This window comes from Bufo bufo, chromosome 5 (assembly GCF_905171765.1).
Source record: "Bufo bufo chromosome 5, aBufBuf1.1, whole genome shotgun sequence".
NCBI classification, from domain to species: domain Eukaryota; kingdom Metazoa; phylum Chordata; class Amphibia; order Anura; family Bufonidae; genus Bufo; species Bufo bufo.
This window is the reverse complement of record NC_053393.1, coordinates 173,821,082-173,845,797: the sequence shown is the minus strand read 5'-3', so window position 1 is coordinate 173,845,797 and position 24,716 is coordinate 173,821,082. Positions and strand designations below refer to the sequence as shown.

Below are 24,716 nucleotides of genomic sequence, written 5' to 3'. Positions count from 1 at the left end.
AAAAAATTAAATTCACTCCCAATTTTACATATAAAAACAAACAGAATTGGTATTGCCTCATCTGAAAATGTCAGAGCTACTAATATATAAAAGTAACTGCAGAGTGTACGCCCTAATAGAAAAAAAAAAAAGAGTCTGGTCACCTTGCCCCATAATGGTACCAATAAAAGTTAGAGATTGCCCCACAGGAAATAAGCCCTCACAAAGCTCTGTAGAGAGCCAGGATATGGCGACACAAAGTTAATTTATTTTTAACAGTAGTAAACCATAAAAATAAAAAAAACTGACAGCGCTGTAATTGTACTGACCTGCAGAATAAAGGTAAAATTGTCACTTATAGCACACAGTAAACAATGTAAGAAAATAAAATAATGGTGGAATTGCAATGTTTTCAGTTTTATCATATATATATAATATATATATATATATATATATATATATATAATATAATGTAATATAATATACTATGCAAATTAAATGGCACCAGAAAACCAAAAAGCAGCACATATAGCTATGTGAACTAAAAAGTAAAAAAGTACATGTCATCGTGAAATGCATTTCAATCTGCAAGCATTATGTCATAGAGCAAGAGGTGCTGAGCAGATTGATATGTAGTTTTGTGGGAAAAGCTTTATCAAAACATGTAAATTTATACATTTAAGGCTACTTTCACACTAGCGTTCGGAGCGGGTCCGTCTGATGTTTCATCAGACGGATCCGCTCCTATAATGCAGACGTTTGCATCCGTTCAGAACGGATCCGTCTGCATTATAACTTAGAAAAATTTCTAAGTGTGAAAGTAGCCTGAACGGATCCGTTCAGACTTTACATTGAAAGTCAATGGGGGACGGATCCGTTTGAAGATTGAGCCATATTGTGTCATCTTCAAACGGATCCGTCCCCATTCACTTACATTGTAAGTCTGGGCGTTCAGGTGTCCGCCTGCTGAGCGGAGTGGAGGCTGAACGCTGCCAGACTGATGCATTCTGAGCGGATCCGCGTCCACTCAGAATGCATTAGGGCAGTACGGATGCGTTCGGGGCCGCTTGTGAGACCCTTCAAACGGAGCTTACAAGCGGAGCCCTGAACGCTAGTGTGAAAGTAGCCTTATTCTCTGCTCTTTCTCTGCACCTATCTATGCATACACACACACACACACACAGAGAATGCTATCAATCACTGATAATAGTTCAATGGGCCATCTTGAGTTCAGAAAGAGCAGAGATTTAAAATGTAGAAAGATTTAAAATGTATAACATTTTTATTGCTCAGCTCAGCACCTCTTGCTCTATAACAAGCTGCCTGCAGATTGCATTACATTTTGTGGCGACGGGTAGGAATGAGTGAATCGACTTTGGATGCTTCATCCGAAGTCGATTCGCATAAAACTGTGTTGTAATACTGTATGGAGCGGGAGCGCCGTACAGTATTAGAATGTATTGGCTCCAATGAGCCGAAGTTATTACTTCGCAAAGTCTCGCCAGACTTCGTGTAATAACTTTGTGAATTAATTATAACTGTAAAAAACCTCGATACCGAACTCTGGGTAGGTTCCAAGTGGTACCTTGGAATCTAACCCGAGTTCGGTACCAACGTTTTTTTACAGTAATAACAAAGTATTATGCGAATCGACTTCGAATGAAGCATCCTGTCGATTCGCTCATGCTTAGTGACAGGTCCTCTTTAACAGCACATTGCTTCTTTTCTACTGGGCCCCTTACCCTTTCAATGCTGTGCTGCAGACGGAGCTTCATCCGTACAACCTCTTGCTGTCGAAAAAGCTCTTTCAGTGGTTCAGACAGGGATGGAGGGGGTGTTATCTGTTAAAAATATATATATATCATCCATCTATATAATCTAGCTGGCTAGCATGCAGCCTGTGATTTGTCACTAAAATGCTTAATTCAGAAAGTCAACAAAAAGCAAATAATGAAATCAGTTAAATAATAATTTTCTACAGGGTGTCGAGCTTTCTGTAAGGCTGTAACCACAGTGTGAAAGCGTCAAGAGGCTTATTTAACACGTGGTGACAATTGCATAAACGTATCTGAGCTCACTGCAACCAGATATATAAAGGTTGATGTGACACAGAGATGTGACTCATACTCCAGCTTTCATAAGTATTAAGCTTACAGTGAAATATGCTTATGTTTATATACATATCCTGTGTTAGCATCAACAATGGAAGCTACAGGAGGTCTCTGATAAGTACAATCCAAGGTAAGACTATATAAATGATTGTATGCGTTGCGACAGAAGAACATGCCTTTTACTATAAAAACACATACATAGTTACATAGTTGAATAACTATTAATACAGATTAAAAGCTACCGGATACCGGCATTATCCCCAGCATGGCCAACAATAAACCAAGAGAGATCATGAAGGCTAAAAACAATGACCACATCAACTTGAAGGTAACTGGCCAGGATGGCTCCGTTGTCAAGTTCAAGATCAAAAACATGCAAAAACAGCCTATTAATGATACAGACACGCCATCACCATTGGAAATGGAGGATGAAGATACGATTGATGTTTTCCAGCAGCAGATCGGAGGAAACCACTAGAACAAGTTTTGCCCAGCCCCTCACCTACTGCCTTCACTGTTCAGTTTTCTATGTTCACCATCATCCACCTTCCCTTACTGTACCACGAAGCAATCTTAACGGTCAAAAAAACTGTTTCTCTCCATACTAGGTGACTAGTTGAAGGTGAGTAGTTGAAGGGGATCATCGTGCACTAAGGAAGAACTCAAAACCAACAAAACCACCTAGAGACATCATATTCTGCCTTCTCAACTACAAAGACAACATCCTTTGGAAAACCAGAACTTTGAGCTCTTTTGAATTTGAGCAGAATCAGATTGGCATCTTCCAAGAACTAGCCGCCAAGACCGTACTTAAACAAGGGTATTGCATACAGCTAGTTGTTTCCATATGGCCTTTCCTTCACCTCAAAGGGCCAATGCCAAAGCATCCATACTGCAGATGATCTTACTTGTGTCTACTCAAGACTGGACATTCCAGATCTTCACATCCCTGATAACTCTAGTGTCGAAGAGTTGTCATCTATGCCCCAGATCTCCACAACCTCCCCGTGGGGGACTGTGATTTCAGCTCAAAATGCAAAACAAAAAAAAAGCAGTTGGAAAAACTCACACCGAAACATCTTGGACTCTGAGTAACCAAGTGATATCCTATCAAATCTTACTGTTGTTTTCTTGCTTACATACTTGACCTGATATTGTGATGTTTAGTTTTTCCAGATAATATTTAGTTTTTAAAATCATTTCTCACTTTCAACATCCAGTTCATAGGTCCTACTGTCTCCCCTTGGGCTATTCTTTCCACTCCATTACTAGTGTTAAAGGGGTTGTCCGGGTTCAGAGCTGAACCCGGACATATCCCCATAATTTCATGCTCCGATGCTTACCTTTGCTTTGCGCTGAGTTGCGCAGGGGAAGGGCGTTTTTTGGAGGTCCTAATGGGAGAGCTTTAGCGCTGCCCTAGCCTGTAAAACAGCTGGGGCAGTGGTAAAGCCCACCCATCAGAGCCGGTGAGGTCACCGAATACACTGCTGGGCAGAAGCCTCCAACTAGCAGTGTGCCAATGCGCAGGGCAAGGGAGGCTACCTTGGTGAAAATGGGGATATGTCCGGGTTCAGCACTGAACCCAGACAACCCCTTTAAGTCTCGACTGTGATCTACCTAATGTTACATTTCTTGGGTAGGTTTCATAACTGGCAATCATGCCACAATATTTTACCCATTATCATGCTTTACAAATTGTTTTGCATGTTCCCAAGTAGGGAACGATTCATCGATTAAATCGAGGCAAAAAAATCCTTGGATGGCTGACGATGTGTGTGACATCAGGTCCCAGTGCATACTGGTATGAAGACGCGTCTCCTGCGGACTCCATGTGCCAGCGCACGCTGCACTGCCATCTAATATTAGATTACTAAATTATTTGTTTACTGCAGCCCTATTCCCAAGTTTATACAGTGGTCCTTCAAGCTACAATATTAATTGGTTCCAGGACGACCATTGTATGTTGAAACCATTGTAAGTTCAGTAATCTGTTCCAAAGCCCCAAAATGTCATCCAAGATAAGGGAAAATTAAGTTTTAAGAAAAATAAGCAGATAACTAAGAGAGATAAAACCAGCCCTTACATATAACAGTCAGGAACAGCTGCTAACTAGCAACTAATTAGATATTTCACCAGAGAAGTGGCCTTGATGGGTTGGATCTGAGTCTGAGGCATTGTATGTTGAGTCTAGTTTCAACTTTCAACGATGGGTCAGAAAAGAAGCCATTGTATCTTGAGGGATCACTGTACTATCATACTGTTATTAAACCTTCCTCCCAAGGGATGCCAAGCATACACCACCAGCCTCACTTTTATATTCTATGGACACGTTACATTGCACCTTTAGACTAGGTAGCCTAAGGCTAGGTCTACACGACGACATTTGTTGCGCGACAATAAGTCGCGCGACAGATAGGGCGCAACATTTGTCGTGCGACATTTTGTTGCACCAATGTCGCGCGACAATTTTTATAATGGCAGTCTATGGTGTCGCACTGCAACATGCAACATACTGCGACGCAACAGTCGCAGAAAAATCCATCTCGAATGGATTTTCTGCGACTGTTGCGTCGCAGCATGTTGCATGTTGCAGTGCGACACCATAGACTGCCATTATAAAAATTGTCACGCGACATTAGTGCAACAAAATGTAGCGCGACAAATGTCATCGTGTAGACCTAGCCTAAGTGTCTGAGTCTTCTACCTCTCCAACTTAAAAAAAAACAAACATGTTGACATAATATTACTACAGGAGGCTCATTTTATACACAAAAAGACTTTAAATTATGAAAGATCTTTTTATAATCATTGGTACCATGCCTTTACTAGGATATGCCATCAAAGTCAGATAGGTGCAGGTCCCACCTCTGGGACCTGCACCTACCTCCAGAACGGGGCACCCAGAGTGAAAGAGAGCATGTGCGGGTGCCCTTCATTCCCTGCTATGGGCGTTCCGAAAATACTTGTGCAAGCATATGCCATAAATGTCTGAGATGAGTAAACCCCCTTAACTTGCTACCCCTTTTGATATCACAAATACAAACTCAAGTAGGTGGTATTGGGTTTACACTTAAGAGGTCTTAATTCAAATAACAATTGCCACAGATTATATCCTGTACTCCAAAAGCATGACCCCCCCCTTAACTACAGTTCTCTTAACCACTTGCCGCCGAAAGGCGTCATTGCGGCGGCTCCCCCAGGCTACGCTAACGCCGATTGGCGTCATCTCGCGTGAGCCGAGATTTCCTGTGAATGCGCGCACACAGGCGCGCGCGCTCACAGGAACGGAAGGTAAGAGAGTTGATCTCCAGCCTGCCAGCGGCGATCGTTCGCTGGCAGGCTGGAGATGTGTTTTTTTTAACCCCTAACAGGTATATTAGACGCTGTTTTGATAACAGCGTCTAATATACCTGCTACCTGGTCCTCTGGTGGTCCCCTTTGTTTGGATCGACCACCAGAGGACACAGGTAGCTCAGTAAAGTAGCACCAAGCACCACTACACTACACTACACCCCCCCCCGGTCACTTATTAACCCCTTATTAGCCCCTGATCACCCCATATAGACTCCCTGATCACCCCCCCTGTCATTGATCACACCCCTGTAAAGCTCCATTCAGATGTCCGCATGATTTTTACGGATCCACTGATAGATGGATCGGATCCGCAAAACGCATACGGACGTCTGAATGGAGCCTTACAGGGGCGTGATCAATGACTGTGGTGATCACCCCATATAGACTCCCTGATCACCCCCCTGTCATTGATTACCCCCCTGTCATTGATCACCCCCCTGTAAAGCTCCATTCAGATGTCCGCATGATTTTTACGGATCCACTGATAGATGGATCGGATCCGCAAAACACATACAGGCGTCTCCCTGGAGCCTTCCGGGGGGGAGATCACCCCATATAGACTCCCTGATCACCCCCCCTGTCATTGATCACCCCCCCTGTCATTGATCAGCCCCCCGTCAGGCTGCATTCAGATGTCCGTATGATTTTTACGGATCCACGGATACATGGATCGGATCCGCAAAACACATACGGACATCTGAATGGAGCCTTACAGGGGGGTGATCAATGACAGGGGGGTGATCACCCCATATAGACTCTCTGATCACCCCCCTGTCATTGATCACCCCCCTGTAAGGCTCCATTCAGACATTTTTTTGGCCCAAGTTAGCAGAAATTTTTTTTCTTTTTTTCTTACAAAGTCTCATATTCCACTAACTTGTGTCAAAAAATAAAATCTCACATGAACTCACCATACCCCTCACGGAATCCAAATGCATAAAATTTTTTAGACATTTATATTCCAGACTTCTTCTCACGCTTTAGGGCCCCTAGAATGCCAGGGCAGTATAAATACCCCACATGTGACCCCATTTCGGAAAGAAGACACCCCAAGGTATTCCGTGAGGGGCATATTGAGTCCATGAAAGATTGAAATTTTTGTCCCAAGTTAGCGGAAAGGGAGACTTTGTGAGAAAAAAAATAAAAAAATATCAATTTCCGCTAACTTGTGCCAAAAAAAATAAATTTCTATGAACTCGCCATGCCCCTCATTGAATACCTTGGGGTGTCTTCTTTCCCAAATGGGGTCACATGTGGGGTATTTATACTGCCCTGGCATTCTAGGGGCCCCAAAGCGTGAGAAGAAGTCTGGTATCCAAATGTCTAAAAATGCCCTCCTAAAAGGATTTTGGGCACCTTTGCGCATCTAGGCTGCAAAAGAAAGTGTCACACATCTGGTATCGCCGTACTCAGGAGAAGTTGGGGAATGTGTTTTGGGGTGTCATTTTACATATACCCATGCTGGGTGAGAGAAATATCTTGGTCAAATGCCACCTTTGTATAAAAAAAAATGGGAAAAGTTGTCTTTTGCCAAGATATTTCTCTCACCCAGCATGGGTATATGTAAAATGACACCCCAAAACACATTGCCCAACTTCTCCTGAATACGGCGATACCACATGTGTGACACTTTTTTGCAGCCTAGGTGGGCAAAGGGGCCCACATTCCAAAAAGCACCTTTAGGATTTCACAGGTCATTTACCTACTTACCACACATTAGGGCCCCTGGAAAATGCCAGGGCAGTATAACTACCCCACAAGTGACCCCATTTTGGAAAGAAGACACCCCAAGGTATTCCGTGAGGGGCATGGCGAGTTCCTAGAATTTTTTATTTTTTGTCACAAGTTAGTGGAAAATTATGATTTTTTTTTTTTCTTACAAAGTCTCATATTCCACTAACTTGTGACAAAAAATAAAAACTTCCATGAACTCACTATGCCCATCAGCGAATACCTTGGGGTGTCTTCTTTCCAAAATGGGGTCACTTGTGGGGTAGTTAGACTGCCCTGGCATTCTAGGGGCCCAAATGTGTGGTAAGGAGTTTGAAATCAAATTCTGTAAAAAATGACCAGTGAAATCCGAAAGGTGCTCTTTGGAATATGGGCCCCTTTGCCCACCTAGGCTGCAAAAAAGTGTCACACATCTGGTATCTCCGTATTCAGGAGAAGTTGGGGAATGTGTTTTGGGGTGTCATTCTACATATACCCATGCTGGGTGAGAGAAATATCTTGGCAAAAGACAACTTTTACAATTTTTTTATACAAAGTTGTCTTTTGCCAAGATATTTCTCTCACCCAGCATGGGTATATGTAAAATGACACCCCAAAACACATTCCCCAACTTCTCCTGAATACGGAGATGCCACATGTGTGACACTTTTTTGCAGCCTAGGTGGGAAAAGGGGCCCATATTCCAAAGAGCACCTTTCGGATTTCACTGACCATTTTTTACAGAATTTGATTTCAAACTCCTTACCACACATTTGGGCCCCTAGAATGCCAGGGCAGTATAACTACCCCACAAGTGACCCCATTTTGGAAAGAAGACATCCCAAGGTATTCGCTGATGGGCATAGTGAGTTCATGGAAGTTTTTATTTTTTGTCACAAGTTAGTGGAATATGAGACTTTGTAAGAAAAAAAAAATAATTAAAAAAAAATCATCATTTTCCGCTAACTTGTGACAAAAAATAAAAAGTTCTATGAACTCACTATGCCCATCAGCGAATACCTTAGGGTGTCTACTTTCCGAAATTGGGTCATTTGTGGGGTGTTTGTACTGTCTGGCCATTGTAGAACCTCAGGAAACATGACAGGTGCTCAGAAAGTCAGAGCTGCTTCAGAAAGCGGAAATTCACATTTTTGTACCATAGTTTGTAAACGCTATAACTTTTACCCAAACCATTTTTTTTTTTACCCAAACATTTTTTTTTTTATCAAAGACATGTAGAACAATAAATTTAGAGCAAAATTTATATATGGATGTCGTTTTTTTTTGCAAAATTTTACAACTGAAAGTGAAAAATGTCATTTTTGGGCAAAAAAATCGTTAAATTTCGATTAATAACAAAAAAAGTAAAAATGTCAGCAGCAATGAAATACCACCAAATGAAAGCTCTATTAGTGAGAAGAAAAGGAGGAAAAATTCATTTAAGTGGTAAGTTGCATGACCGAGCAATAAACCGCTAAAGTTGTGGAGTGCCGATTTGTAAAAAAGGGCCTGGTCTTTAGGGGGGTATAAACCTGTGGTCCTTAAGTGGTTAATAAAACATAAATTACTATTTTATTATATTTATGCATATTGACAACTACTGACGTGGAAACAAGTAGAAGACTCGTGGTGATTATTTCCTTCTGATATTAATCTATTTGTTACATAACTGATCATGAAGCGGATGTTTTACCTCTCATTGTATCAGCCTGTTTTGTACATATGACTGTTGTGAAGCTCTTACTCCCCACAGTTTAGGTACATTAAGGCTGCACTCACATGAGTGATTAAAAACCATATAGGCAGTAACAAGTGTAGGGAACCCTGAAACAAGATATGTCAGGGTAGCCAACAATGGCTAGAGTTTGATTTTTTAACCACCTATGTGTGACTGCAGCCCCAATTTAGTCTAACAGATACTTAAGGCTACTTTCACACCTGCGTTTAGGTGCGGATCTGTCTGGTATCTGCACAGACGGATCCGTACCTATAATGCAAACGCTTGTATCCATTCAGAACGGATCCGTTTGCATTACCATGATAATGCAAACGGATCCGTTTTGACTTACATTGAAAGTCAATGGGAGGCGGATCCGTTTTCAATTGCACCATATTGTGTCAGTAAAAATGGATCCGTTCCCATTGACTTACATTGTAAGTCAGGACGGATCCGTTTGGCTCAGTTTCGTCAGACGGACATCAAAACGCTGCAAGTAGCGTTTTGGTGTCCGCCTCCAGAGCGGAATGGAGGCTGAACAGAGGCAAACTGATGCATTCTGAGCGGCTCCTTATCCCTTCAGAATGCATTGGGGCTGAACTGATCCGTTTTGGGCCGCTTGTGAGAGCCCTGAAACGGATCTCACAGGCGGACCCAGAAACGGCAGTGTGAAAGTAGCCTTATTATACCCAGCAAACAAAATATGGCAGCACACTGTTATACATGCAAACAATAGAACTAGGGATTAGAGAATATTCTGGATTACATTGGTACTATACCTACTATACATGAAAATCGAAGCTCTTCACGCACATTTTTGATCAAACAAATGTCGGGCCCATCTACCAACGTCAAAGTGGCTTCTGCAATTGGGTACCTAACACTAACAGAACTGCCTCTCCTGGGCCTAACATAAGCCTACCATGTTCAGGGCAGTGTGAAATTAGCCTCACATTGTAAACAGTCCTCTCATGGTTTGTGGTGTCCACTGTTTTACATTGTGTACGTTTAGGCTAGTTTCACATTAGCGTTAGGCATTTTCGTCAGGCTGTTCCAGCAGGAAGCAGCCTGCAGGAGATGACTGGATCCGGCACTGCAGAATGCTATGCTGACATCTGCTGGCCCAATTCACTATAATGGGGACTTGCAGAGATCCGGCCGTAACCCGGCAAACGTGGGATCTCCGCCAGTCCTCATTATAGTGAATGGAGCCAGGCGGAATTACGGCAAAGCTGGAAAAGCCTGCTGGATCTGTATAACAAAGATGCAAAACAGGACTTACAGCTTCTCCTGAAAACACTGGGGACCATTTTGGAGCCATTATGATATAAAATAAATCATTTGTCCAGGGGGCTTACCGTTGGTATGCAAAGCTTGCTGAAGGGGTTCCCGTCCAACAGATAGGAGCCATTAAAGGTCACATACTCATCGTAGTACTGTGGTGCCTGAGGGATAACACTACACAACATCTTGCGCCTCTCCTCAACCTTCTTCCTTATATGGAGATACTCGAAATACGGATTCGCCCTCTCACACTGATATGGTTGAATATCATCGAGCTTCAGAGAATCTACAACAGCTGCTAAGGACTGCTGCGTCTTCTCTTTAGCTTGTTGTATTGAAGGATTGACAAGACCTGGTTGAGGCACACGTGACATCTTCCTTTTCCGTGGATGATGTACTTGTACATCATCCTCCTCAGATAAACGAATCCTTCCTCTTAGTGCTATGGAGGTGTCAACCGCATCCTTTTCTGGAGTATGTGAGTAGGATGCCTGCATCTGTTTATTCTGATTGGCTAACATATTAGCGCGGTTTCTTGTAATCCTCTGTGGAATTTCTTGTGGTTCCGTCTTCAGCTCTGCGTTTTCATCCACTTCCATTTTAATAGACTGACTGAATTTCTGCATCTCCTCTTGAACCGACAGGGTATTCGTTTCAGATGCACTTTGTAATTGTTCAGCCTTTTTCGGTGCCATATCTCTCGAGTGTACAGATTGGTTGACTAGAATAGGAGAACTGTCTTTAGGGACTTCTGTTGGGAATGTTCTTTCCAAGTCGAAATTGCTTTTATGGTTAGCTACTGAAGGTGTCGCATGCTCGGATAGGGGTTTGCTTTCCTTACTAATACACTGCAAATCAATTGATTTATCTGTCAAAATGGCTTCTTTTGCAGAAGCATTACTTTGGGGGTCCCCCTGTTCCTCATCTTTTAGCACTTTATCAACAGCACAGTCTGAGAGTATAATTTTTATCTTTTCAATTGGATGAACATTTTCTAAAGATGGTTCAGGGGACACTGTAGTTTTCTCCACTTGAGAAAGTTTTGGTTCAACCTCGAATATATCTTGTCCTTCAGCACATTTTGTGTTGGCACATGAAATTTGCTCTTCCTCTACAATGTTCTGTATTTCTTTAGAATTGTCGAGTTGAGTCGATTTTGGGGAACTCTCTGTTTCAGAAGCTAATGCATTTGTAACACTAGGGCAAGGTGTAGTAGAAGGCAATATGGAAACATTCTGTGCAGCTGTTTTTAAGTTTTCTTGCCTAGGGGGGTGTGGATCATGTGATCCTTGTTTTCCAACCTCAGTAATGACGGGAGACTCGTGCTCAGAACAAACCAATTTAGCGGTTTCGGTCTCTGGCAAAGTTGAAGGTGCCTCTGTATGACAGCCTGGTCCATCTGCTACATGACCAGAGAATCCTTCACAATTTAAGTGCGTTTCTGGCTTGAAAGTATTCGAGTCTCCAGGAGTCTTACTGAATGGCAAAGACTTTCTACTGCTAGGATGGCAATTTGAAATAGTACTGGCAAAATCACTCTCTGATGATAATATTTCTGGTTTAGGAGACAGGCAGCTATTTGGCAGTGATGGAGCTGCTGATAACGTATCCTGTAAAGTACTTTCCAATACTGCTGAAGGCGGCTTTATTTGTTCCACAAAAGTAGCAGGCATACTGCATCGTCTTACTTCTACAACAGGCCTGCATTCACCTATTGCCAACTTACTATCTTCAACCGAGACTGACCTGAGATAATTCGGGATAAGTCTATTTGTCACAGTTGGTTTAACACGATCAGGCAACTCAGGAAGGCTGTCTAGTTCTCGCTCATGAACAGCTGGTGACTTTGCACTTGGCAAAAATGGGGACTGAGAGAATGACATTTGAGAGTCTGAACCTTCAAGTGTAAAGTCTGAATCATACTCTATTGTAGCTCTTGGAGTGGTCACAGTGGCATGACACGAATCCTCAGAACTAGCAACTGAAATCATAGATATTGATCTGGAGCTCAGACCCGTTTTTTCACTCTCTGATCTGGGAGACCTAGCAAAATTATTGTTCTCTAAAAGTAAAAGAGTCTTTCCAGTGTGCATCAGATTCTTGCCATCTACAGATTGTGACCTGCAGCTTGTTGCATCCTTTAATAACTTCTCTTTTGTACAGACATCTGATGTTTCTGAACTTTTGGATCTCATCAGCTCTTTGCTCTTAGAAGGTGTTTGTACATGTCTCTGCTTTTCTTTTCCCTTGATCTTACCAAGGTCTGTACTGTTTCTATGCCTAAGCCTCTCTTTTTCCTTTTGTTTTATTTTTTCTTTATGCTTTTTGTGCCACTGTTCAATTTCTAGGTCCTTGAGACTAAGCATTCGTTCAAAACTAGTTTGCATAAGGTCATCATTAACCAGTCGTTTCTCTTTAGGTCGTGTATCTTTTATAATTTGTAATTTTAGCTTAGATTTCTCAGTTTCTGCCTCTTTTGGTTTAATTTTCAATATATTAGTTTGTGTTTTGTCTTTATGTTTGTCTCTTTCTTTGTATCGATCAATGTCTTTTTCTTTATCTTTCCTGTCTCGTTCTTTGTAATCTGTAATTTTTTGTTGCTCTTCTTTGTTCTTATCCTTTACTACTGACAATCTTTCGTGCAGGATTTTGCCGTTTTCACTGCTACCTTGCTTACGGTCCTCCTGACTGTGCTTCCCACTAGTCCCAGCAGTATATTCTCCTTCCTTAGACTTTTCTTTCTTTTTGTATTCGCGCTCCCTACGTTTCCCTTTGTCCAATTTGTTTGTTTCCAGATCTTTTTCAGATGGTTTGATTTTTTTATCAGAACAAGCTTTCTGCTCACCAATATGCCTATCCTTTTCAGTCCTGTCACCCTTTTTTTCAAATTTATCTTTAGACTTTTCTTTACTGGAAGATGAGTTTTTAATTTTATCATTTTCTTTTTGTAAAGACTGTAAATGGATTTTGCATTTTTCAGAGTTATCGTGTACTTCCATTTTCTCCCTATCAGATTTATGATCTTGCTTTGCTTTTCTCTCCTTCTCTGCACTTTTTTTATCCAGTTTATCTATGTCCTTTTCTTTTAATGCCAACCTTTTATCAGTTTTTTCTCTTACCTTTTTTTCTAACTCTGCTTCTTTTTCCAAGTTTGAAGAATCATCCTTGTTAAGCACATTTGGTGGAAACAGATCAGCGTCTTTCTCAGAGAAAAGATTATTACCATCTTTTTCCTTTTTTTTGGTTTCCTCTAGATCATCCTTACAACTTTCTCTGTGGTCATGATTCTCTTGTGCTTTTTCTCCCTTTATTGGAGTTTTTTCCAGTTTGGCTTTTTTTTCTACTGGTGCAGTTTTGGATTCATTGCTCATAAATTCATCATCATTTTCATCACTTTTAAAAAAATTCTCTTTCCAAAATTCTCTATCAAACTCAATATTTCTTTGTGCATTTTTATTGTTCTCTCTCGGTTTGCTTTTCTCCTTCTCAGCATCTGGTTCTTTTTTAACTTTGTCCTTTTCCCTTTCTTTATGTTTTACTTTGTGTTTTTTTAGTACTTTGCCTTCCTTGTCTGACTTCTTAGCAATATATTCTGGGGTCTCATATGAAAGGCTTTTGTCATCTTCTTTGCACTTAGTAACTGGCCTCTCTCCATACTCTGTAAAATAGTCTTTTAGATGCTTACTTTTTTCCTTATACTTGGAAAATGTGGTGCTTGAACTTTCCAGTGCATAGTCTGAGTCAGGACTCTGATCATAACGATATAAGTCTGGTTGCAATGAGGACTCTGATCCATCTGGAGGTGAAACACACATTTTACTGTTCTCTTGCTTTAGGGGTGTTGATTGCTTATCAATAAATGTATAGGAATGCTTAGGGGATTTGCCCGAAGTGATCTGTAATAAATGTAATGACCCTTCATCCTTGGTACACAAAGACTTCCTAAATACATCTTCATCTCTGGATTTGTCTAATGAATCTAAAGCAGAGCTCATAACTAGATTTACCACTTTAACATTTTCCTTTTTATCTTTTTCAAGTTTTAATTCCTTGTTCTCCTTGTTCTTGCTTTGATTTTTCAGTTTCCTCTTAACTTTACCCTTCTCTTTCTGTTCCTGTAAAACACTGAATTCTTTCAGTCGGCTGTCAGAATTTAGGCTTTCTGATATCAGTCCCACTCTCTCAGGCAACAAATCATCATCTGAACTATCAGAGCTTGTGAACAAAAGCCGAGAAGATTTTGCTTTTCGATTTTTATACAGTTTTGGAAACTCTATCTTCTCTTTTTTTACATAAAAGTTCTCACTTTCTTCAGTGTTCTCCTTTTTCATGTCAATCTTGACCATATGCTTGTCTTCCAACATTTTATTGATTTCCGTATCATCATCCTCATCATCATTGTCGTCATCATCATCATCATCATCATCTTCATCCTCTTCATCTTTAAATTCGTATTCATCAAGACCTGGAGTAGACGGTGGCCCTTTAGGAGGCTTGGCTTCGCTAATGAGCGACTCCTTGTCTCCTTCGGAGTCCAAATTCTCGTCCACACTGGACAAGTTGGTGAAGTGTGGCTCTTCAGAGTCTGAAAGAGAATACAGGTAAAAGGTCTGAATCAGAAGCATTCATACTATTCTTATAAAAAGAGTGTGAATAAAAAAATAACAGCTAAGTAGTAATTATACAGTTGCAAGAAAAAGTATGTGAACCCTTTGGAATAATATGGATTTCTGCACAAATTGGTCATAAAATGTGATCTGATCTTCATCTAAGTCACAACAATAGACAATCACAGTCTGCTAAAACTAATAAAACACAAATAATTAAATGTTACCATGTTTTTATTGAACACACCATGTAAACATTCACAGTGCAGGTGGAAAAAGTATGTGAACCCCTAGACTAATGACATCTCCAACAGCTAATTGGAGTGAGGTGTCAGCCAACTGGAGTCCAATCAATGAGATGATATTGGAGGTGTTGTTTACAGCTGCCCTGCCCTATAAAAAACACACACCAGTTCTGGGTTTGCTTTTCACAAGAAGCATTGCCTGATGTGAATGATGCCTCTCACAAAAGAGCTCTCAGAAGACCTACGATTAAGAATTGTTGACTTGCATAAAGCTGGAAAGGGTTATAAAAGTATCTCCAAAAGCCTTGCTGTTCATCAGTCCACGGTAAGACAAATTGTCTATAGATGGAGAAAGTTCAGCACTGCTGCTACTCTCCCTAGGAGTGGCCATCCTGTAAAGATGACTACAAGAGCACAGCGCAGACTGCTCAATGAGGTGAAGAAAAATCCTAGAGTGTCAGCTAAAGACTTACAAAAGTCTCTGGCATATGCTAACATCCCTGTTAGCGAATCTACGATACGTAAAACACTAAACAAAAATGGATTTCATGGGAGGATACCACAGAGGAAGCCACTGCTGTCCAAAAAAAAACATTGCTGCACATTTACAGTTTGGAGCTGCTTTGCTGCATCAGGGCCTGGAGGGATTGCCATCATCGAAGGAAAAATGAATTCCCAAGTTTATCAAGACCTTTTTATAGGAGAACTTAAGGCCATCTGTCCACCAGCTGAAGCTCAACAGAAAATGGGTGTTGCAACAGGACAACGACCCAAAGCATAGAAGTAAATCAACAACAGAATGGCTTAAACAGAAGAAAATACACCTTCTGGAGTGGCCCAGTCAGAGTCCTGACCTCAAACCGATTGAGATGCTGTGGCATGACCTCAAGAAAGCGATTCCCCAGACATCCCAAGAATATTGCTGAACTGAAACAGTTCTGTAAAGAGGAATGGTCAATAATTACTCCAGACCGTTGTGCACGTCTGATCTGCAACTACAGGAAACGTTTGGTTGAAGTTATTGCTGTCAAAGGAGGTTCAACCAGTTATTAAATCCAAGGGTTCACATACTTTTTCCACCTGCACTGTGAATGTTTACATGGTGTGTTCAATAAAAACATGGTAACATTTAATTCTGTGTGTGTTTATTAGTTTAAGCAGACTGTGCTTGTCTATTGTTGTGACTTAGATAAAGATCAGATCACATTTTATGACCAATTTGTGCAGAAATTCATATCATTCCAAAGGGTTCACATACTTTTTCTTACAACTGTATGTGTATCTTGTGTGTAATGAAATCCTTCTCCTTTCTTTGATTTTGCTCCAACATAGTTGGACATAGTTCACCAGCAAGTGATTGTGTTATCCCCTGCTTGCTTATCGGTTGCACTGTATGATAATATATTGCACAGTTTCATTCAGCGCAACTATCCATTTCAAATTACATTCCACTGTAAATAAATCTTTAACATTGCTGGTTTTGAGAATGCATAATCTCAAAGGGGTTATCTGAGGCTGGAAATGCCCCCCAATACGCCCAGGCCCCTCACACTGATTATACTTACCTGGCTCCCCTGCAGCGCTCCTAGTCGCCGCTGCTTCTCACCGTGCGCAGATGAAAACAGATGGTGTCGGGGGGGAGCAGCCAATGGCAGGCGTCACCCGCAATGCTAGGGAGGCTCGTCCCTGTCTGCTATTGGCTGCTCAAAGCCCCCCACCACCCGACATCGGATGTTCTCATCCGTACACGGTGAGAAGCAGTGACAGCAGTGCAGGGACCAGGTAAGTAGAATCAGTGTAAGGGTATAGGGCGTATGGGGAAATAATTTCCAGCCTCGGATAACCCCTTTGTCAAAACAAACTTATAGCTTTCCCGGCCTAGGAAGCTAGAGGGAGCTAGACACTTTCATGTCTTGTGGAGACAAAGCCAACACAGCTAAAGGAGGCAGTTTTGGCTAACAAATATGGAGAGGTGTTTTAGATTATTCTTCAAGTTGTAGTAGGAAACAGTTCAAACTTCAATTAAAGGGGTTATGCCATGATTGAATGAAAAAATGAAAATCGGGCACCATATAGTACACGACAATACCTTTCTAACAAAGCTAGAACCAGCCCTGTACCTCACATGGGTCCAGAGATCTCCACATTCACTGCTCCAATTGCTCTGCTAGTTTACCTTCAGGCTGGCAGCTCAGGGGGTGTGTCCTTCCTGCTGCAGCTCTCTCCCTGTAACTGCCACAGCTTCTAACAGAACATATGGCTGGTGGAAGTTGAAGATTTAAATTGAGCACGTTCAAACAGTTCAGTGAGACGGACAAAAAAATAAGGAAAATAAACAGCAGTTGGCGCCATACAGATTTTTATTGAATAGCACACTGGCAATGCTAACTTTTTAATTACATGCAATTACTAAAGTATTCAGATCAAGGTGCCGGTGTGAAAAATGTAGAATATGTTTCGTGACAAAACCCCTTTAAAAGCACACTTGCACTGCCGTGTAGATAGAACAGTACCATAATGGAAGCCTCATTTCATAAATTTCCTCCTGTTTTAGTTGTTTGTACCAGTTCAGGACAGATAGGAGTGCTGGACTTCAAATAAAAAAAAATATATATATAATATTTAAAAAGAATGATTTCTCTTTTGCCTGCTGCACAATATTTTAAAGACACAAAAACACACAAACAAAAGTTTTGCATACCAGTATAACTTTCATCATCATCAGAAAGGGGCACTTCTCGCTTCAGTAGCTGTTCAAGCTCTTCTGTCTCAGCCACATCAATTGGCCGAGCACCATGTTTGTTGGCCTGGAACGCATTTCCACCATGACGGAGAAGTAGCTTCACAATCTGCATTATTATAACAAAGAATGAATATGTAGGAGTACACAGTGAATGTGTCATTCAAAGACGCATTCAGACTCATATATAACCAGAATGCTATGGAAAATAAAAGACACAACGTGCAGCTTGCTTGGCATCAACATTGATTTTATCTGACATTTATATCTTGAAAGCTACAGGCTGTGTATAATAAAGTCTGGCAGATCAGGTTATCATATAGTAAGCTTAGTCTGCTCCATACAGTACATGTTCTGTCAAGAACGCTTGTCACCAAAATCTTTATGCATCTTTATTAGCAATTTCCATAGAAGCATATAGGCTGCTGTGCGACTGTGATTCCATACTATGCAGCAGTCCTGACTTTTATCTATGATGTTAAACTGGCTGCTCGTGAATATTCACAATGGGTTCCACACTCGTTCAGCCCTCTTATTAACTCAATAACATAGTACCGGCCATTTAATCCTTGAAGCACCACCACCAGCGATAACCATGGCAGACTGGCCATAGATCCTACAGCGAAATTTCCTGGTGGGCCGATACCCAGAAGGCGGCCCAAGCCCACCTCTTTGCCGCCAGTCAGGTACATAAAGATCTGATGCCCAGAATTAATTAATTTGGGAGCATCAGGCATTTAGGCATCTGCCCTGCAGCCGCAGGTGCCCTCTTGAATTCAACTGTAGTGCCATCTTCAGGACGTTCATACAATTTCATACTGTAGTGCGGGCGGCTGTATTTTGTGCTGCACTGAGGTATTTGGTTCTGCTGGAGCAGTATATTGTGCAGTACTGTGGTATCTGGTTCTGCTGGAGCAGTATATTGTGCTGCACTGTGGTATCTGGTTCTGCTGGAGCAGTATATTGTGCAGCACTGTGGTATTTGGTTCTGCTGGAGCAGTATATTGTGCAGTACTGTGGTATCTGGTTCTGCTGGAGCAGTATATTGTGCTGCACTGTGGTATCTGGTTCTGCTGGAGCAGTATATTGTGCAGCACTATGGTATCTGGTTCTGCTGGAGCAGTATATTGTGCTGCACTGTGGTATTTGGTTCTGCTGGAGCAGTATATTGTGCTGCACTGTGGTTTTGGTTCTGCTGGAGCAGTATATTGTGCTGCACTGTGGTATTTGGTTCTGCTGGAGCAGTATATTGTGCTGCACTGTGGTATCTGGTTCTGCTGGAGCAGTATATTGTGCAGCACTGTGGTATTTGGTTCTGCTGGGGCTGTATATTGTGCTGCACTGTGGTATTTGGTTCTGCTGGAGCAGTATATTGTGCTGCACTGTGGTATTTGGTTCTGCTGGAGCAGTATATTGTGCTGCACTGTGGTATCTGGTTCTGCTGGAGCAGTATATTGTGCAGTACTGTGGTATTTGGTTCTGCTGGAGCAGTATATTGTGCTGCACTGTGGTATTTGGTTCTGCTGGAGCAGTATATTGTGCTGCACTGTGGTTTTGGTTCTGCTGGAGCAGTATATTGTGCTGCACTGTGGTATTTGGTTCTGCTGGAGCAGTATATTGTGCTGCACTGTGGTATCTGGTTCTGCTGGAGCAGTATATTGTGCAGCACTGTGGTATTTGGTTCTGCTGGAGCAGTATATTGTGCTGCACTGTGGTATCTGGTTCTGCTGGAGCAGTATATTGTGCTGCACTGTGGTATTTGGTTCTGCTGGAGCAGTATATTGTGCTGCACTGTGGTATCTGGTTCTGCACTACAGTACTGCTGGCGCCACTTGTAGGTTTGTTTTCCAGGGCCACTTTAAGTTCCCATTCCGCCTCTGGTGATAACTGCAGTGTCAGCCCTGGCAATGTGATTGTCCCAGTGATGTCTAGTATCAGTGTCTGGTATGCTCTAACAGTTTGGAGACCATATAAAATATAACATATAGGTATGTACAAGTCCTGCTGGTCACTCCGAGGTGTGTAGACTGCACGGTGGACAGGTATAGAACTTTAGGCTGCTGGCTACATCATATGCAGTTTTTGCCTGTAGAGGATTTTCCTGCATCCGAAAAAATAGTTAAAAAACAAAGAAGCAGATATAGTAAGATTGGCTTTGCAAAAGCCAGTCTTAGTATTAAAGTTCATTGGCCTCTTAATACATTTGGCAGTTTGTGTGCCAGAAATTCAAATCTGCACCAGCTATGAGCAGTTACTGCCCCCGCTCCTCCCACTCACTTTTCTCCCCACTTCTGAAAAGTGCCAATAGAAGTGAAAGGTCACAAATCCCGCACCATCATTTGCAACCTTTTTACGCCACAATAGTGGTATAGGTTTGATTAATGTCCCTGAAAATCTTTACTTCCACAATAAAGTCATGGAGTGCAGATCCAAACTAAACCTCGGCTTACACATTTCAAATCCACAAATGGTTCTTAGTCATAGCAATTGTTCTTCTTGGGACACGCGTATAAAATAGCATAAATGCCGCCCAACAGTGATCACATAACAGTGTACAACATGGAGACTACAAATGTCAGGATACAACGGGTCATTGTCAGTGCTCCAGACTAAAAAAATACCTAGTAGCCATTGGCTCCTGAACTGAAAAATTTTGGAGCCAAATTACATTTTTAGTCGCCAAATCGAAACCGAATCTAAATTTTGGTATCGTGACAACACTACGCCGAACAGATCGGCGTAGGCTTGTTTCGATACCAAAATTTTGATTCGCTTTCGTCACCATAAAAAAGTATTGCGATACTCAATACCACACAAAAAAAAAAAAAAACACACCAAAAAAAGCCGCGTGCATTTTGCATTTTATGAAACGTTTGGCCCATAATAGAACAGTCCTATCCTATTTTTTGGGGTGACAAGGTGACTAAAAAATAGCGAATCGCATGCTTTTTATTTATTTATTTCTGTTACGGCGCTCACCGCATAGGAGATATTTTTTAATAATTTAATAGTTTGGACTTTTCGGACGCAGCGCTATGTAATATGTTTATTTATTTATTGTTTATATATTTTATATGTAAAATTGGGAAAGGGGGGATTTAAACTGAATATTTTAGGGTACTTTCACACTAGCGTTTTTCATTTCCGGCATAGAGTTCCGTCCTAGGGGCTCAATGCCGGAAAAGAACTGATCAGGTATATCCCTATGCATTCTGAATGGAGAGTAATCCGTTCAGGATGCATCAGGATGTCTTAAGTTCAGTCTTTTTGACTGATCAGGCAAAAGATAAAACCGCAGCATGCTACAGTTTTATCTCCGGCGAAAAAAAACCTGAAGACTTGCCGGAATGCCGGATCCAGCATTTTTCCCCATAGGAATGTATTAGTGCCGGATCCGTCCTTCCAGTCTGCGCATACAAGACTGATCCGTCTGTCCGCATGACAAGTGGAGAGATGGATTCGTTCTTGCAATGAATTTGTGAGATGGATCCGCATCCGGATCCGTCTCACAAATGCTTTCAGTCACATTTCCCTCTATGACAGGGAGCTCTGATCAGCGACAGTTGAGTTAACCCTTCAGGTGCGGTACCTGAGGGTTTAACTGCCGCTGATCGCAGCTCCCTGTCATAGAGGTCGGGTGCCAGCTATTTGATTCCGGCACCCGCCTCCTGTATTTGTAACAGGTCAGTTATCTTCATTGGTGGCGCAGTGGCCACAGCCCCTCCCCTCCTCCTCCTCCTGTCCCTCTTCTTATTGGCGGCGGCAGCAGCACAGGGGGGAGGGAGAGACTCCTTCTCCACTGCGCTGCTGAGAAGAACATCGGCGGCGGCGGGGAAGAGAACTACCATCTCCTGTGCCCGCCGCTGTATTCAACTGCAGAGCTGCGGCGGCGGGTCTAGTCGCAAATGGCGACAAGACTAAAAAGTCTTGTCGACATTTGTAAATTCTAAGTCACATTGGCGACCATTTTGGTTGCCATCTGGAGCCCTGTGTGTGCTGTTTTATCTGTGTGTCCCAAGAATTGCTTAAGCTATAACTTTTAGACTCAAAACAGTTGTTTGGTTAAAATGGCAAAGAAACACTGGGGCATAAACGTAGACGGACTGTCTAGACCTGCACCAGATGTATCACAGGGGCTCCGGCTGGAAGATAAATGTGGTGCAGGGACGGACACTTCACTCTGACTCTACAACTATTGGTTGGCTTAGTTTGAGACAGATTTTTACATCAGAATTATGGTGACATTTTGGCACAAAACAGTGCACCTTAGGCCCTGCCTCCTTTCCCGTAAATCCCCTGTTCCCTTATGGAGCATGTCAGAAAAAAGGGTGGAAAACCTAGATGTGTCCAACCGCACCAAAATTGTGCCAAGGTGAGCCACATTTTAAAAAAATTTCGGCGCAGACACAATAGAATATATATTACAGCCACATGCTCAGGTTTTTTTATGCAGTTTTTGAAGCCAAAATCAGGAGAGAATCATAAAAGGAGAGAAAGTATAAAGGACAGAAACAAATTCTCCTCTTTTTTAAATTCACTACTGGTTTTGGATTTAAAAACAGCAATCTGAGCTTATAAGAGTTTTAAAGGGGTTTTCTGGGATTTTAAGATTGATGGCCCCATTCTCAATATATGATCTTCAGTGGTCTGACAACTCCACCACCACCTATCTGCTGTTTCTTTCTTTTTTTAATCAGATCGTTTTTTATTAATTACATGTCACAAAGCTGCTAGATGTACACTGGCTTCCCCTAGCGAGGATCGGGGGAGTCGGATGGTGTGTGCGGCAGCCTCTGTTTCCATAGGAACCTGAGGCTGCTGCACATAGGTTCCTATGGAGAGTTTGCTTGTGGCAGGGCTCCATAGGAACATAATGTAGTAGGAACATAGTATAATGATTGCTTGTTAAAGTTCCCTAGGGGAACTACAGTATTAAACAGTGTCAAATCACCCAATACTATTACCATTAATACTATATTTTTCTCACAGCAATTGGTGAAATGGAAAAAAAGTCAAAATGGACCATTTGCCTTTTTTTGGTCGCTTCATCCTGCACAAAAACTTTTTTCCAAACTTTTAATTTTTTTTTCAACATTAAAATGCATTTCTACCCCCATTTGGATTTTTTTCCCCTCTTCCCACTGGACTGTATGCAACCGTAAATGGTTCCATTAGAAAGCTTCACGAAAAAGTTGATCATAACATGGACTTGAATTTCCAATATTCTGGAAAACATTGTACTGTGTACTTCATAAGCACCTTATAGGGAGCTACCAAAGGGGCGGCTTCAGCAGTGCTTACTGCCAATCGCCAGAATACAACTGGTCTGCACCTTTGTTTCAAGGAGCAAGTCCAGGTGTGGCCCTGCATTTAGCTGTTACTGCCTGGTCACATGCATTTAGTAGTGCCCATTTAAAAAAAAAAAAAAAAATAATCAAAAAAAAAAAAAAAGTCCCATGATCTTCAAAGGGTTAAAAAAAAAAAAAAGAAAAGTGAGCTGACACTCCATATACTGGAAATGGCTGGGCCAATTACTGGCTGTGGCCACGACCTGCCTCAGCCAGCGATTTGACTAAGAGGCATTCCCTGTTGTGTTAAGATGCCAGCCGGTGACCAAGCATCCTCGGAATGGTAGTGGGAGAAGATCGGCAAGGTGAGTATAAGCCCATGGGTCAGATTTTTTTTATTGGGCTGGAATAGTACAACTACCTACCCGTTATAAAATCAACAAACCTTTGTTATCATAAGCCAAGTGACTGAATACAGGTGACTAAAAAAAAAAAAAGTTACCTACATTTTGTTATTTAACTCAAAATAAATTATGTCAAAACATGAAATATCACTGCTCACTAGACGTGATAAAGCGTTTACTTATCATCAAAAGCCTGAATACAAATATAACTAATTACACCCTGCTAATTGACGGCCTGCGCTTGTACTTGCCACTTGGATCCCGTGGCCAGGCCACACTCTGAACAGGCGCCCAGACATTCATAGAAGTAACACATACGGCGCTGTGCAAATGTGTGAAATAACCGGATTACAGATGGCAATCAGTACAGCAATTTATGACCAGATTGTTTGATAGTACAGCAAATAACGGCAATACCCACTGTAGGGTACTTTGCTAGAATAAATTACATTAACGTATGCTCTGCCAACATCTATGCTGAAAGTCAGACACCGCTGACTTATAATAGGGCCCATTGATGGCTTCCATTGATTCCCTGGGAAAAACAGCGCTAATCTGCATAAGTGCATTTCATGAAGATGGAAAGCTGTGAATTACTTACGTCTCTGTGCCCACTGCTTGCTGCGTCATGAAGAGGTGTATCATCATCCAGCCCTTGGGTATTTACATCAGCTCCAGCCGCGATTAAAAGCTTTGCGACATCATAATATCCCATATTACAAGCTTCATGTAGCGGTGTCCAACCTGAAAAGAAGGGCAATTTTATTTTCCACAATTATTTAGTTACTGTAATGGGAACAAACACAAATTCAGGCTGTTGTTCTGACAGCGTCCTTTCTGCTGTAGGAGCAGAACAACAAAGAGAACGGAAGTGCCGGATGCGGTACATAACTGAGCAAAATGGCTGCCGACAAACCACACTGACTTTAATGGGGTCAGTAGGGTTACCGTTTGGGAGCCTGCCATCTTCCTGGACAAAACAGCACAGCATGCTTCACCATTCTGTCCTGTATTTTTGATGGAATCTTCAACGGAGGCTCTAATGGATCCTCCAGTGCATATGAGATGTAGATGGCTTTTGTTTATTACTTATGTACAACTGGCAAGAGTTAATCACGTTGTGACCTCAATTGTTCTACCCTACTCCATTTCCTCTGGTTCCTTGCAAAGATAATGCATTTATTTATAGCACCTGGCACATTTATCCTAAGTGTCTTGGTACTCGCAGAGTGCACTCAATTCTTGTGCATAAAGAACGGTTGTGAGCAAATCCTTAG

The 24,716-nt window shown here is 41.8% G+C and overlaps 2 protein-coding genes across 6 annotated transcripts in view; one reads left to right on the top strand and one right to left on the bottom strand.

Moving 5' to 3' along the window:
• ANKRD12 (ankyrin repeat domain 12) overlaps nt 1–24,716 on the bottom strand; it is a 122,666-nt gene that overhangs the window by 23,494 nt on the left and 74,456 nt on the right. For all 5 annotated transcript variants that reach the window (XM_040432030.1, XM_040432029.1, XM_040432031.1 and 2 more), the window contains 4 exons: nt 24,041–24,183; nt 17,709–17,856; nt 10,230–14,740; nt 1,722–1,820 (listed from right to left, as the gene is read on the bottom strand). In XM_040432030.1, coding sequence (XP_040287964.1) covers nt 1,722–1,820; nt 10,230–14,740; nt 17,709–17,856; nt 24,041–24,183 — 4,901 coding nt within the window. The remainder of the gene's footprint in view (nt 1–1,721; nt 1,821–10,229; nt 14,741–17,708; nt 17,857–24,040; nt 24,184–24,716) is intronic.
• Nucleotides 2,356–2,568, top strand: LOC121001111 (small ubiquitin-related modifier 2-B-like). The gene has a single exon (XM_040432040.1). The coding sequence runs from the start codon at nt 2,356–2,358 to the stop codon at nt 2,566–2,568; it is 213 nt and encodes a 70-aa protein (XP_040287974.1).

Excerpts from the sequence above, each read along its gene's own strand:
- LOC121001111 (XM_040432040.1), top strand. The coding sequence starts at position 2,356 with ATGGCCAACAATAAACCAAGAGAGATCATGAAGGCTAAAAACAATGAC.